Here is a 16,341-nt window from a genome sequence, read left to right on the forward strand (position 1 = left end):
TTAAACTCCAAGACATTAAAGGAACACTCCGACTTTTTGGAACTTTAGCTTATTCACAGTATCCCCCAGAGTTAGATAAGTCCATACATACCCTTTTCATTTCTGTGCGTTCTGTAAGTGTTATTTGACGCACCCACCGCTAGCCTAGCTTAGCACAAAGACTGGATGTAAATGGATAATGGTAGCATACTAATCCCAATAAGTGACAAAATAATGCAAACATTTTCCTATTTACATGTTGTGATCTGTATAGTCACAGCGTGTACAAATAACAAGGCTATATGAGACAGAGACCATTTTTAATCGTATAAATACTGGGAACTATATTCTCACTAGGCGTAGGAGCACAGCTAAATCAACCACAGGGCGTCTCGTGTGCTGCGCTAATCACTCCGCCCAAGTAGCTGTGCTCCTACGCCTAGTGAGAATATAGTTCCCAGTATTTATACGATTAAAAATGGTCTCTGTCTCATATAGCCTTGTTATTTGTACACACTGTGACTATACAGATCACAACATGTAAATAGGAAAATGTTTGCATTATTTTGTCACTTATTGGGATTAGTATGCTACCATTATCCATTTACATCCAGTCTTTGTGCTAAGCTAGGCTAGCGGTGGGTGCGTCAAATAACACTTACAGAACGCACAGAAATGAAAAAGGTATGTATGGACTTATCTAACTCTGGGGGATACTGTGAATAAGCTAAAGTCCCAAAAAGTCGGAGTTTTCCTTTAAAACAATCCAATACAACACGCGTTGCAACAATGTGCCACAGGATTCCTCAGTCCAAACTAGAGAGAGATGAGCCAAATGAGTAGATAAAAACCCCAGTCGATACAAGCATTCAGCAGTACAGCCGCGGCCTGCCGCTCCTTACCATACAAACACTCCCGCGGCACGCCGGAAATAGATAACGTTACCTGTGACTGTGAGACGCACATTCCTAATACACCTAGAGCTGCCTTTATAGGCCAAATAAAACAAGTGAAATAAGGCACGCCCCATCAATCTGCAAATGAAATTGCTACCATCGGCTACATTAGCATCAGAAGAGGGCAGAAAAAGTCAATAGACCTTTGGGAAGCTACTTGATGTGTGATTAGGAGAGAGTTGAGAGCAGGATAACAGCTGTTTCTCTCCGCGCTGCGGCTCTTCTATCAGTCCATGTGTCTGAGTCACAGATGAACGTCAGGCGCTTGGACAGCCTTTGAGAACATGTCATGTTCAGATGAAAAAGGCCTGACTTCTAGAGGTTTGTTTGCTGCAACAATGAGATCCGGCGTTCAGTAGCACATCTGCTTGAGCCTAAGAGCCTGTGGAAAATATCCAGCTCATTCACAACTGCAATGTTGCATCTTTTCCAGTCAATAGCCCTGTTTTGCACACTGTCAACTGCACACAATGGCAGGGATCACTTGAATAGATTCTACCTTCCAAATGGGACGTTTCATAATCGAATCCTTATTTTTCTCTCTTCTGCTCATTTAAGGTGTCCTTGGCGGAGCGCCCAGGTATGAATGCTGTGAAACAGAAAAATGTGTTTTTAATTGTGTAACTGTAGGTAATTGATTGTTTAGGCCACTATTAATCATAGTTTAAAAGCTCTGCCGGATTCTCAATGTTCTGTGAAGCCGTTTGTGAACAACTTTTCTGTTGAACCAGAGTGCAAATGTTTATTAGAATTGTTTGTTTGTACTTCTGAAGGAAAAGAGTTATTTTTCTGCGGTATTGGAGTTTTCTAATAAAACATGTTTTCCACTAGATGAAATATGCTTTTGTTGATATTGGATGAAGAGGAGAGTGTATATTTTCTTGATGCTTTGTCCAAATAAAGTTTGGTTTCAGTTTACCCATGAACACTTTTCTTGTACAAAAGTTTGTCATAATTGTTTGCCGGTGAACATGAAATGGATTTTTGTAATGGTCCCTGTGTTTCTCAGTTGATGATTGATGATTCATTTCTTCTCTTCTAGTGGTTTGGCGATCTAGTCACACCAGTTTGGTGGGAGGACGTTTGGCTAAAAGAGGGATTCGCTCATTACTTCGAGTACATCGGGACTGATTTCCTCTTTCCCAAGTGGAACATGGTGAGTTGTTGCTCAGATGTGAGAACTGTAAAATACAGTTAATATGAAACAATAGATTATACTGTATATACATACTTACAGAGAGAGTTTTGATGGTTTTCATGCTATTCATTCTCCTAAAATAAGTGCAAATTTTCAATGCTTTTCACATACACATGATCTTAAGCATTTCTTCTTGTGCCAAGATTCAGCAGAAAACTTTTTTTTTTTCTTTTTCGGTGTATTTGAGTGCTATAGATACTTTGACTGCTCAATTTTGCCAGTTAAATGTTGATAACAGCCTCTCAAGACCAATAAATATCACATTTTATGGACGTTTATTTCTTGTTTAATCTGATTCATATCAAATAAAAGATCAGAATGCAATTTCTGAGCAGGTACAGATTCTCTTTTTTTTTGGGTCTCTCTGTGGGTTGTGTTGCTCTGTCCAGTGATTTCTCAGTGTTGGGTCAGTCAACTGTTTAAATGTAATTGTGTCACTGCTGCCTGGTCAGTGTCACTCAGCATGACCAGCATCATCACTCTAAAAAAGCTAGTATTGTTTGTTCTCATTGAATTTGACCAAGAGAGTCAGAATATTGATATATAAATAGATGTATACAGACATATAGATGCCAGGGTGTATTCAATCTTACAGTCAATAGTGAATTAGCAGGCCAAATGGAGGCATGCGTGGACTGGTTCATTATGAGCTTGTAAAGAACATATTGTTCCAACTGTTTCAATGGATATTATGAGTGCAGTTTGAGTTTGACTTCATCTTTTTGAAAGTCAGTCAATCAGTTTGACTGACACCTTTCAATGGCTGTAAAAACTCGATTCTCTGTCGGGTGAATACACCTGCTCTATAGCTTCCTTCGCTAACAGAGTTTCCACTTCTTGCTCCATTACCAAAGCCTGCTCGTGATGCACTAACGTGAGCAACACCCCGTAGTGTGGCGGAAGAGAACCAAACTGGATTCTGTAGCCTTTCTCTATGATCTGCAGGACCCACTGAGATATATTTGGCAGATTCTTCCATTCTGTCATATAGTCTACTAAGGGTAATAGCCTCTCGAGACTGGCCTCTGGTGTAATTGGAACAGCCACTTCAGTGACCTGAAGCATACTGGCAGAAAACAACCGGACTGACTGTTTTTGAACCTCCTTCAGAGGGTGCGAGTTTTTATGCAGCGTCGTGGTGACACTGAGCCGTGTGCTCGCTGGAGACCGATGCGCCCCAAGGCACCAAGGGTGGCGGGGTTGGCAGAATGCCCCCCTGAGGGCACGAGGTGGGGCGGGCACCATACAGTATACTGCGGTGTACACCGCTCCAGCCTGGTCGGGGCTGCCCTCAGAGGTCTGTCACCAGTGGTGTCAGGACCTTTCTTTGGCCTTTGCCTTTGCCTTTGCAGGAACAACGGTCCTCAGATCCGTCTTCTGCTTCAAAGGCTTTAGTTGAGAATGCCATCCCAGTCCCCAGTCTTTCTGAGGCGGGGCACAGGAAACAACACTCTATCCTGTACAAAGAGTTTGTTAATAGCTAGGTCTGCTCCGCCCAGCAGCCCCCCATTTACGCCTTACCCACCAGCGCCATAGAAGTTCTAACTGCCCTGGAGGGTAATGCCGAGCCTTAAGCCGTGACAGGATTGATAGCTCGCAAGTGTCTGTTCTTCCTTTGGCATTGGCCCATACCCAAGCTCTTTCAGCTCCCTTTATTAAACATATATTTTGAGAACTGAAAAACCGAGCTGAAAGGGTTTGATCCAGGATCTCAAACTTTATTAGTGGAGATCGGGAAAAACTGGAAGGCCCTGACATGGAAGTATAAACTCTAAAAACTCCTTGTACGCAGGGGCTTGAGATTCCGTATCTTCAATTCCTTTAACTCGATGCTCACCACATCCATGTCCTCGGAGGTGGACAGCTGCAGCACCGTATTATACCATTTAATTCCTCAAAATTAAATGTATCCAACTTATTTAATTACTCAAAATTAAATGCAGTAAAAGATCATCCAGACAAGTCTGGATGAAAGGCTGAACTTATATATGAATCTAACTAATGAAAGTCAGATAAGCACACATCATTTAATTCCTCAAAATGAAACGCAGGAAAAGATCAACCAGAAAAGTTAACATGGTCTGGATGAAAGGCTGAACTTAAACATGAATCTAACTAATGAAAGTCAGATAAGCATTCATCAAAATTCCTCAAAATTAAATGCAGCCCACTTATTTAATTCCTCAGCTGAATTAAACAGCAAAAGCTGAATTTCCTCAGCTGAATTAAACAGCAAAAGATCAACCAGACAAGTTAACACGCCTCGGCAACAACGGGGCCGGTACTGCGAGGAACGTGAGCCTGAACACCCTCCTTAAAGAGTGACAGGCGGGAACGGAGCGTGCAAAGCGATAGTAACTCGAGCGCTGACAGATCATGCTCCGTTCCAAACAAAAAACACATAAATCGTGTTGTAAATAAAAGAGGGCAGGGAGGAACACACGATCTAAGGTTTGTTTGTTCGCCATTATTTGTTTGATTGTGACTGATATAGTGACAGACAATAATAAAATAGTCAGACAGTATGAACACAGAACGCTTGCTGTGGCACAGAAACTAACGCCGGGTCAGACCGGATGTGCTTTTATCCTTTCCTGGTCATGACGTCACCCGCCCGTGACACTCACTCTCACCATTGGACTAGTTGACACAAGTTCTCTCAAAAGGGAACTACATTAGTGCCACACCTCTGTGTCAGTCTGAACAAAAACTGCTAATTCACTGTGGAGCTTCACAGATCTGGAATTTGTGCCAAAGCTGCCAAAAACAATACTTTTAAGGCCGGCATACATAAACTAGAGCAAATCCAAAACCCTATAAATAAAGTGCAATGTAAAAAAAGTTTCATGGTCTAATGATTCGTCCACATCCATTTCCCCCATCCAGATGGGTTCACGTTCGGAGAAAGACAAAGCATGGCTTCAGTTGACAATGCTCACTGTCTCACAGGAGTCAATAGGTTCAGTGATGCTCTGAATTGTTGTATAACAGCCAAGAATTATGAGGCTATTTTTAAAATCCAGGAGTGTTTGTGAACACCAGGAGGAAGTCAAATACCTTCAAAGACTTCTTCAGCCACTATATCTGAATATTAATAATCTTTTATGAGAATTTCTCAGGTCACGAACAGGACTTCCACCTTATACCCCTAAAAAAAACTTATTTTTGAAGAATGATGCAGTCCTGCAGTTCTTCTGAAGGCCCTTTTATTCATTAGGATCTGAATATTATTATATTTTAGGTGTATCTATGATCAATGATCATGTATGATCAGTGGCCTGTAATACTGCTATTGTGATGCATTTGAACTGCATGAACAATGTATAGATAATGTTTTGTGATAACGTTTTGAGAACATTATTAAAGTTAACCTTACTGGAAGAATGTTTGTTCATAACTTTGAAAGAAATTTGCCAGAACGTTGGGGAATTTCTGAGAAAGTTTCCTGTTAGCTCATTCGTTACTGTGAATTAGCAGTCGTTCTGATTAAATATGTTTGGATCTTCTGCTCATTATGATTCACTGACTGTGTTCAGTTTTATTATGAGCTAGTGTGAAGATTATTGTGTGTTCATCACAAGACCTGACATGTCTTAGACTGGACTGGACATAGTGTGCACTAAGAGTGGTATATGCTAAGAGTAAGTGCTGAAGGCAGTCTAAAGCAATATATTTAGCTCCTGTTGACATTTAATACCAAAAGTTTATTACATTAGTTTTTTTATTAACATTTTTTAATATATTTATCTAATTTGAGTAAGATATATGTCAGTATAGCACCCTTGTGATTTCTGCTCATACACACATTCTCATTGACATAATGACCTTCCCATCCCATCTGTCCCAGTATTTCATACCTCTCTGCTCAACCTTGGTTATGGAGCATCAGCCAAGCAGAGAGATCATTTGGGAACATCATTTCAGGGAGCAATTGGTTCTTTCTCGTCCGATAAGTTTAGATGGAAACACTTCATTGCCCTGATAGGATGACTGTAAGAATTTCCCTACCACATTTTGGATAATATTACACATTTCAAGAGGAAGGAGTGTAAACCAGAACTGAAACTCACAAATGCACTGAGAAATGTGGGAATGGATTTGACAAGAGTCCTTAATAGGTCATTAAAACAGCCTATCGGTCCCTTAACCTGCTCACAACTACTGGACTGTTGGCTCTCTTCCTCTTTCTCACATCTGTCTTGCTAGAGAAGCTCTCAGCGAGGTTTAGTTACCCATCATGCATTGCTCCGAAGCTGCTGACCTTAACGTCTGGCATCACTGTTGATCTCTGGCCTGGTTGATCAGTGAGAAACTTCAGGTGATGATGTTGAGACGTTAATAAGCAGCATCTAAATGAAGTATCATTGGACGTAAACACCTTGTTGAGAGCACATATGGGCCAGATGGAAGCTCTTCTCATTGCACTCATTTTATATTGCCCACAACGTGACTCACATAAAATTAGCTCCACATCACCAGCTGTTCTCTCTCTGTCTGTCGGTTTCTCTTTCTCTGTTTCTGTGTACCATAATGTATGTTGTGAATTAACATTAAGGGCCCATTTGCATATATTGATTCTGTCTATATACAGTCTTTACATTGCCCTGCGAAGCTTATATTAATCTAGACTTTAAAGTCACTGTCCATCAGGAAATACTGAAAGTAAAGACATGAAACACATGCTGTTCTCTTCAACAAGACCACTTAAGTGATGATATAAATAGCCTGAGAAATTAGGACACTGATTTTAAAAAGTCGCACTTCCTCTAAGATCTTCTCTCTGAAGTTAAAAATGAAGGATAAATTATTACAGCAGTCCATTAAGCAAAGCATGTTTCATTTTGTTATGCCTTGGATATCTAAAGATAATTATACCTCAGATGTAATTCTATTGTAGGAAATTTCACCCTTCATTAGCTGCTCAAAAAGAAAGAATTCATATGAAAGCCATACAAGATAGACTTATAATATCTACAAATATTATTAAAAGTCACCCAACAATCACACATATTAGTTTGGTGCTCAGATAAATATTCTCTGTATTGATTTGTATTGATTGTCTGTATGTCTCGTGTCATTTCATTAATCTGCTTTTAGCAGAACATCAGACTATGAGATATGATTGTGGTTTGAACACATTACATGAAACCAGGAATCACTGGGTTAATAGAATATGCCTCATTATTTTGACATAAAACTATGAAGGGTTTTGATGAACATTTGTTTCTGGACTTATTTCCGTACGTTGTTTGTTGTATCTCAAATCCCTTGTTTGAAATATCCTGCTTTCTTGGATTAATGTCTTCAACATGATTTTTAATCAAGCTGCCAAAAGCTTTAATGGCCAAGAGTTATTCATAATGACAATGAATACAGGTGTAATAAAACATTCAGAGTATCAAAACAAGATGTGTTTATAACAGCTGATAGTTTGCTGACTTTCTCTTGGTCAATCACATTTAATAAATACATTTGAGAAGATAATAAAATAATAAACTCTTAATTTAGCTTAGTTTTGAATTTGATCAGACAGTCAGTGAAGAGATTTTGCCAGAGGGATCTTTATGAAGATGTTTAGAATATGAACCTGCAGTGTAATGCTTTCATATATATTTCATGTGATTCATATTTAATTCATTTTAATGTACAGTAACTGGCAAACCACCACTTTTAAATGAGTAACGGGAAAATAGTGTCACACTTTACTGAAATGTTTGTGGTTTTACATTCATGCTGTGTTTATTTTAGCTGAACATCTATTGAATGTAGAAGTTGATCTACAAAACTGGAGCAAGTGATTATTAGTTTATTCAAACGTTTAATATGAACATTAGGCATCTGTACTTATTGTAATATAATATGTTGTATTTGTATATTTACATGACGTGTCAAGGTGATTCAAAGAAAAGCATGGAATTTTTTCTCAGTTTAATTGCCTCATTGTGATGTAATTTCTCATTTTGTTACTTTTAAGCAGTTAAAAATGAGACTTCCTTAAAAAATGGAAATAACCTAGGATCAGAGTAACATCTTCCTCAAGTGCTGCTGAACAACTCACTGCATTTGAGATCGTGACTCTCTGCTGATCCACAGACAACAGTGAATGATGAGGGTCTTTTTCATCTGACCCAAAACTTCTACCTGTCTTTATAGTGAATCCTACAGGGAGACATTTGATCAGAGTAGAGAGACAGCAAGACCCCTGTACAACACACACACACACACACACTGAGTGCATTGTAGCTTAAGTGTGTCGTGTTGGCGCTCGTGTGGCGACTGAAGGTTCATCAGAATGAATTATAGAAGCTTCTGCAGGAATAAAGTCTTCAGTCATGAGAGATAGAGAGCTGGATTTTCTCACAACCATTTTCTAATTTCATTTATAGAGCAGCTCAAAGTTATTTTTACTTTTGAAAATAAAACCAAAGCTTTCATGAGACATGTTTATGTGTTTGATACTGTAAAAAAACGAGTAAAGTCTCTCATCCACAGGAGAAGCAGAGGTTTCTGACTGATGTTCTTCATGAGGTGATGTTATTGGACGGTTTGGCCAGTTCTCATCCGATCTCTCAGGAAGTGTTTGAAGCCACAGACATCGACCGAGTGTTTGACTGGATCGCATATAAGAAGGCAAGAGAATCTCTCATAAAATCCTACAGGCTTCATTTGCATGATTGAAATGATTAGATTCCTTTAATATTGAGCTGAACTGAATTCAAAACTGATTCATACTATAAAACATTAAATTAATTTACACATTTTTTTATTCGGCAAGACAGCAGAAGAGGGACAATGACTTTGTAAAACAACAGTATTTATGTGCAGACTTCACCAATAGACTTGATCTTTTATTGAGTCCAGTAAACACCTCAGTTTGCTTGTTATTTTTCTCCCAGCAAAAGAATTCTCAGTTTATCTTTGTGAATTGTAAATGGAGTCGCGCTGTTATAAGCCTCTTCACATACACAAGAAAAACAGTTTAATTAAAAGCTTGTTTTTTAGTAAGTCTAGGACAGAAACTGTTACACTGAGAGTTTTTGTGTGCTCTGGGGACTTTAGTGGCACGTTAAATATTTCTCAGACCAGACAACATCTATTTAATTACCTCTTTCTCACTGAAACACACTTTACTGAAAAAAACTCCAGTGCCCAAATATATCCTCTCATCTGAGCATCTGAAAGCCATTAAAGACACAAAGAGAAGGAAAGAAATATCTTTGTCCTCTATCAGAGTTCAGACACAGACAGAATCTTCCGTCCACTGAAGATTTGAGTTTCTGTGTCAACTCTCCCTCCAGCTGTCAATCAGCTCAAGGCCAGTTTGTGATTGGCTCTTGCTCTTCCTCAAGGCCCTCCCCCTGTTTCCCCAAAGGTTCTGTTGGGTTATGAACTCTGTCAGTCACGCTGACACCAGGCCGTCCCTCATCACTTTCTCCTCGCACTCTAAGGACTCTGAAATCCCACAACATCCCATGAGTCCCCAGCGCTAACAGGAAGTGACACTCATGACACAGATTGTAGAGGGATGGGAATTAGATGCTGTCAAATGAGCATGTCAAAGCCACTCAAAATCAAAAAAGCTGATGAAAACTCATAAAACAGCAGCAGCACCACATGGAGTCCTTGTTTAGATGAACCAGACCTGCTAGAAATTGAACAGTGCCATAATAACTGAACTGTTTTTAAATAATGTTAAACTTTATCTGTGATGTACATAAGCAGAAGTTCATCCTCCTTGAACCGTCACTCCACTAGAATTATGATTTTGACAACTTTCCTGTTCAAATAACACATTTCTGCATTTAAACCCTACAGAATATTTGCCCCATTGACTTCCATAATAAGTGGATTCATGTACATTTTCTGTAGTAATCGACAGCATGTCAGATATGCTGTTTAAAACGCTCAAAATGATGTATATTTTGTTGGGTTTTTTACTGTATGCATGTGTAAATAAGCAGTCTTTATTGAACGTGTGTTTACTGTGTGTCCGCAGGGAGCCGCTCTGATCCGGATGCTGGCGAACGTCATGGGACAGACGCTATTCCAGAGAGGCCTCAATGTAAGTCAGTAGTTTTTCTTTCATCTTCTCTCTTTGTGGTCACAAACAATTTCTCACCCATGTGTGTTTTTACTCAAATGTGTCTTGTGAATATGTTTATGAGGCTCTTTGTATGAATTATACATACAGCATCATAAAAGGATTGTGGCATAAATCCAAAACTTTTCAATTCATTTTTCAAATTCTCACCATTTAAAACTATCACAACAAATGTTCATTTCTCAAGCCTCTTCGGGTCTTCTGAGTGTTACTTATTTTTGCTACAAGCGTTTGTGAGATTATTCAACCGTGTCGGTTTACATGCGCTTCTTATCTTTAGAGCTACAACAGCTTGTTTTCGTGTCACGCGCTTCCATCAAGCTTGAGGTGAAAGTGACACAATCAGGCAAACGATTAAACATGTTCGTGCCAGAAATTAATTTCATTTCTGAAATTTTCACAATCAGAAGTTTCAGAATCATTCTCTGTGTTAAACCGGTTTACAGTCATGGCTTTGTCAAGATCTGATGGAACACATCAGTTGTGTTAAAGCACAAGTGTCTGGTATTGTGTCGATGTTGGTGAACAGAGTATCAGCTCCAGGCTTTTGTTGTGCTGTTTGTTTATAGTCACATGTTCATCTTCTGTAAAGCTCTTCCTGCGTCCCGTCTTCCAGTTCAGGCCCCTCAGGAGTGAACAGCAGATCTTATTAGACAGTATTAATTGTTGTTTTGGACACCGTATGGCTTCTACACAAAACTACATCCTGAAATGTGGTTAAAGGATTTGGCCGTGAACAAACAAGCTGCAGGTTTGAATCCAGTGAGAGTAAATCTGTAAGTGAATGAGAGTTAAATGTGACACCCTCTTCCTTTGACATGTGAGTTAACACACTTTCAGAGGTGTAAGATTCACATTTAGATTCTTCACCCTTTAGATCCAAAGAAATCCTTTATGTCTCTTTATGACTGAGATGCTGTCAGTTTCAGAGCTTCGTTCTGGGTTATTTTTGATGTTGTGGTTTATTGTTGCTCTTAGTTGCTGGAAGCACAATCAGGTCATGTTTTCTGCAGAGCAGATTTAATGCTTCATTTACAGATGTAACAGCTGCACATACAAGCTTTATATCGCAGCACAAACACGTCTGACCAGTAGACTGATGTGTCTAATGCACACGTGTTCACATATCTTGGACTGGCAATAAATGTAATTACTGTGTTTGCTTTTGTCCAGTATCTACTATAGTAAACCTGTGGTATTATTAGCAATATCAATATTAGCGCAAAAGCAAGAAAATATGCCAATCAATTCTGTGTTAATCTTGGTTAATCAGTAAATCAATATGACATGATGGGCGTATCTGGAAAATCTATTTTTCTTTCTTTATGTCATATCATTTCATATATGTAGAAAGAAGAAAGAAACAGTAATAATTTTGATTAAAATGAAAGGTTACATTTTATTTCAAAGGTCCATTTGATACATTCTACTAAAAATATAACTTTATAACTACATGTCAACTAACTCTCATTAGAATATTGGAAGACTAGACTGATAGTGTTGGGGTTCGGGTTAGTAGAATATTTTGTAATTGAAAAGTTACTTAGAATGTCTGTTGCGGACCATTGAAAAGTGTTGGCAGATATTAATATGAATTATGAGCGTCAGCTGCTCTCATTCAGAAAAAAAATCCTGTGCTGTCGTTATGACTGCGCTTGACAAAACAATCAGGGCTTTTAGCTAAAAAATGTGCAGATTTGGAGAAATATTGATAGATTCTCATAGATTTACATCAGATTTCTATAGACAAGAGATATGAGATCATACTTGTGCTTTTAGTGCAAAGGGTTCATGAACTGTATCTGTATCAGTTTTTTTTTTTTTTTTTGACCATTTCTGGGGATTTTTCAAAAGTGGGGTTGCACAGGTTAAGCATACAGTCTACTAATACTCTAATGACTGCTTGACGTGTAGTTGCAAAGTTATCTATAGTAAGTTTTACTTATAGTCTTGTCTACACGTTACATGTTGTTAGTTACTATAGTGATTACTATAAATTCCACAATCCATCTAACCATCTAATTATTATTACTCAGTTCATAAATGTATAATTACACTGTAACAGGGACACATTAAAATAAAGTGTAACCAGTTTTAGTATAATAATGTCTAAAGTGAACCATCAAAATAATTAAATAAAGTGTTATCAAATTAAATTAATAATTTGTCTAAACTTTTTGTTGTATTAAGCAATGTTTCTACCTGATGAACTCTTAAACCCCTCTAGATCTGTAAGTCTGTGTATTTAAGGGGAGAAAGACAACATTACACTTCTCCCAGGATCCATCTCTCCTCTCTCGTCTGCTGTCTGTGTTTCTCTGTTCACTGAAGCTCATTTCATTCTTTCAGTGTCTGTCTTCTGTGTGGCATTTCTTCTCCTCCTCGTGTCTCTGCATAATTGAAGCAGCAGACAGACGTGAATGCTGAACAGTTCAGAAGCAGCAGACAGGCTGAAGTCCCACCCGGACCACCATTAACCATCTCTCTCTCTCTCTCTCTCTCTCTCTCTCTCTCTCTCTCTCTCTCTCTCTCTCTCTCTCTCTCTCTCTCTCTCTCTCTCTCTCTCTCTCTCTCTCTCTCTCTCTCTCTCTCTCTGACTGTGAGGATGAGGATGAGGGCGTCTTTATTGGTAATGGTGGATGGGCTGGTGAGGCGGGCGGATGAATGTCTCTTATAAAAGAAAAGTGGGAGTCATAAATGAAGTCTGAATGGTTCTCAGGCTCATACAGCTGCTGGAGTGATGAAGCGTTCCCGTCTCATTTACACACACTGCCCATCACTTTTAAAGCCACTTTCAGATGGATCATATTATGGGATGTAGGAAATATTCATTCTAGCTGGAAATGTGAAATGCTTGACCTATGAATAGCAGAGGACAAGTGCGCTATTGCCCTGGAGAAATAAACTTCAGCATGTTACAGTCCATCTTCATCCTCTGGATGTGATTTGGAACAGTGGGAAGCTTCTTCCCTGGATCCAGTGCTTCATAGTCCTGTTTTTCGCTCTCAACGGGATCCTGACTTGGAGAATGACAGTCCATCAGATCCCTGCGGATATTGTGGGCTAATAATTCTTTCTGAACACAGATGAAATAGCCAGATACTCAGACACTACTCGGTTCAATTTCCCAACATTCTTAAACACAGAGAGGATCTGTTTTTTCCCATATTCCTCTTCTTTTCCCAGCAACCCCTTCTGGCTTGGCTGTTCCGCCTCATTATTGCTGTTTTCTTTCTCTCTCTCTTATGGGAACTTTCAGTATCTCTGTCTGTCTCTGTGTGATTGATGGGAAGAACAGGTAAACACAACACCTCACCAAACAATCTACCTCCATTGCCTCAAAATTACTTTCATATGCAGGAAAATTGTAGACATATTTCTTCTTGTATTACTTTTTGAGGGAACTCATTTAGAAGGATGAATAATGAATTATTTATGATCTGCTTTGACTGTTGTGGTGAAGGCTCTCACAGAAAACTTGTGTTTTAGCTCCGGGGGATTTACATATCGAAAGCGATCAATCTTTTGTCTCCCTTGGTAAGTAATTTGGCTTTGCAAAATGCGGAACCATAACTGAATGTGGTTATAATATCTGATGAAGGGACGTTCAGGATATTATTCTGTCCTGAAGATTGTCAGAAGAGTAACTAGCCTTTGCTAATTACATTAAGTTAATTACACACACAACCATCCCACTGGAATCTGTTGAGTTATGAAGTGTGTCCTTAGATCTGATCCTAGCTGTCTAACTAGACGGACTTTTCGGCATCACAAGTACAACATATAAGTATAGTACAGGCTTTTTACTAAAATAGCGTAGTTTGGCTAAAACAGCCCCATAGTGCTTTGTAACATTGAATAAAATTCACAAGATGTAGAATGGAGTAATTGTAAATATATATTTATCAAATATTGTCTCCAAATTAAAAATTCCCGTTATTTGTCTGTGCTATGTTTTGTTTATTCTCATTACAGTCACATTTAGCTTCGCTTATAGCAACACCAGTCTCTGTAATTGATAGATGGTTAGTGCTAGTCAGCTCTCATGCATGAGGAACACTGTATGTGTGTTTTTCTGTCTTTCATGTCTATAAGAGCGTTTTGGTCACTAAACAGTGTTGGGTAGCAACACAGTCATTAAAATACAAATTTTTAGGCCAAGCAGACTGGAAAATGTCATCGCAAACATAAAATGGCTCTGGTTGGTCCCTCGCTGCTATGCAAATGTATGCAAATGAGCAGAGTGGGTATTTCATACTGCAAAAATCTCATTCAGCAGCCAATTTATACCTGCCGAATACAGGGACAACGGTCAAATATACAATTTAGCATCTTTATACAATCACAAAAAGACACATTTAAGGCACACAAAAAATCATATTATAAAACCATATAGATTATGTACATATTTCATTATAATTGTATTCATTTTGAATGCCAAAAATTTATATTTAAAATAAAAAATATTATTTTATTTATAGTTGCATTATTTTGTTTCAAGTTATGAAACAAAAGTTTCTTCAAGAAGTGGTGCAGTTTTCCATGCATTTTATTATTTCAAATCAATAAATTCAAGCTGGCTACTGTATAATTTATTAGAGATATTTAGAGTATACACACACAGACACAGGCACAAATTACTCTGACTAACTGATGTGGCAATTAGATTTATTTTTACTCGTCTTACCTCTAGCTGTGGCCGTCAGCAGAACACATCAGTGTCAAAATAATGATGTCACATTGACGGCCCTATCAGAGGAGGGATTGGGCCACATGGTCACTTCTCTTCAGGTCAGTGATGGAGGAGACCGAGAGAGAGAGAAAAAGAGGAATTGCACTGGTTTAAAACAGATTCACAGGATGGAAAACATGAATCTGGTTCTGCTCCAGACTCAAATCCCAGACTCTCTGAGAGCTCAGCAGAGCATGTAGAGTGATGGAGGCCAGCTGGACTGGGTCACGCTTTCAGGATCCCAATGCAATTTGCTCAAATCTCTCAGCATGACGCATGTCCACATTTCAACAAGTGCCCCTTTTGATTTGATTCATGAAACAAAGTCTAAAATAATTACCTTATTAAAGGACAAGTTCACCCTAAAGTAAAAAACCTGCCTTCATCTGTTTACGCTCATGTCATTCCAAATCCATATTTATAGTCTTTGATTATCCACTTTAAACCGTCTCTTCTCTAAGATCTCATTGAATCTTTCAAACCTGGTGTATCACAATACACAAAGCCAATAGTATTGAGTGCATTTAATGGTTTTTGAGTTTTTGAGGTAATTGAGTGCTGGCATTTAACTGTGGAAATCTGACTTGGTCTTTTCAGCGCACAAAGCTCTCTTATGACTTCATAACACAAGACTGTATTCCACAGAAGTGTGAAAAATGAGAGAATTATCCCTTTAAAACACAGTATAAAGGGAGTTTGAAATCAGTCCATTGTATGTCACATACCCCAGAATTAACAGAGAACATGCTATTTTATGTCAGCATGTGCTCTTGACTTCAGCAACAGGAAGATGATTACAGTTGACGAGTTTATCGCTCACGGTCACTCGAGAGTTATCGATGAATCTCGTACAGCAGGGAAAAGGCTTCCCACCAGATGTTCTTATCAGATGAATGTAAATGTGCTCTCTAGGATCAGACTCCTTCTTCATGTCGCCCACCACCTGTATGACTGAGACTGCAGGGCAGAACAAGACACACTGATAATGTAGCGTTTGGCACAAGCGCTGCCTCTGTTTAACAGATTAAAGTCTTTTAGCAGAGAATATAATATACTCAGTAATATACAACATTACAGATATTCATCCACTTTGCACATTTGTCTGTGATTGATGTTGAAATACTTGTATTTACTTTGCAGACTTATGGTGAGGTGTTTATTTTCTTCCCAAAGCTCACTTTTTACACATTACTTATTTATAAATGTTCATATCGTCAATATACTACTTTGTAAGCGTATTTAAGTTTGTAGTCACACTGAATGAATTAATGATTTTCCCCCATAATTTTTTTTTTTAAAACCCAGGGTCTTTATTGTAATATGGATAACTTTACCATTGTCTTGTAAGAAACTCCTGTAAAATTGTGTTGCTGAT

The 16,341-nt window shown here is 38.5% G+C and overlaps 1 protein-coding gene across 1 annotated transcript in view; it reads left to right on the top strand.

Moving 5' to 3' along the window:
• LOC308689441 (thyrotropin-releasing hormone-degrading ectoenzyme-like) overlaps positions 1–16,341 on the top strand; it is a gene marked incomplete at both ends in the record, with an annotated part of 132,297 nt that overhangs the window by 70,557 nt on the left and 45,399 nt on the right. The window contains 3 exons of the mRNA XM_081363148.1: positions 1,978–2,091; positions 8,626–8,763; positions 10,130–10,195. Coding sequence (XP_081219274.1) covers positions 1,978–2,091; positions 8,626–8,763; positions 10,130–10,195 — 318 coding nt within the window. The remainder of the gene's footprint in view (positions 1–1,977; positions 2,092–8,625; positions 8,764–10,129; positions 10,196–16,341) is intronic.

The sequence above is a fragment of the Scardinius erythrophthalmus genome (assembly GCF_964197995.2).
Source record: "Scardinius erythrophthalmus genome assembly, chromosome: 4".
Classification (NCBI taxonomy): Eukaryota; Metazoa; Chordata; class Actinopteri; order Cypriniformes; family Leuciscidae; genus Scardinius; species Scardinius erythrophthalmus.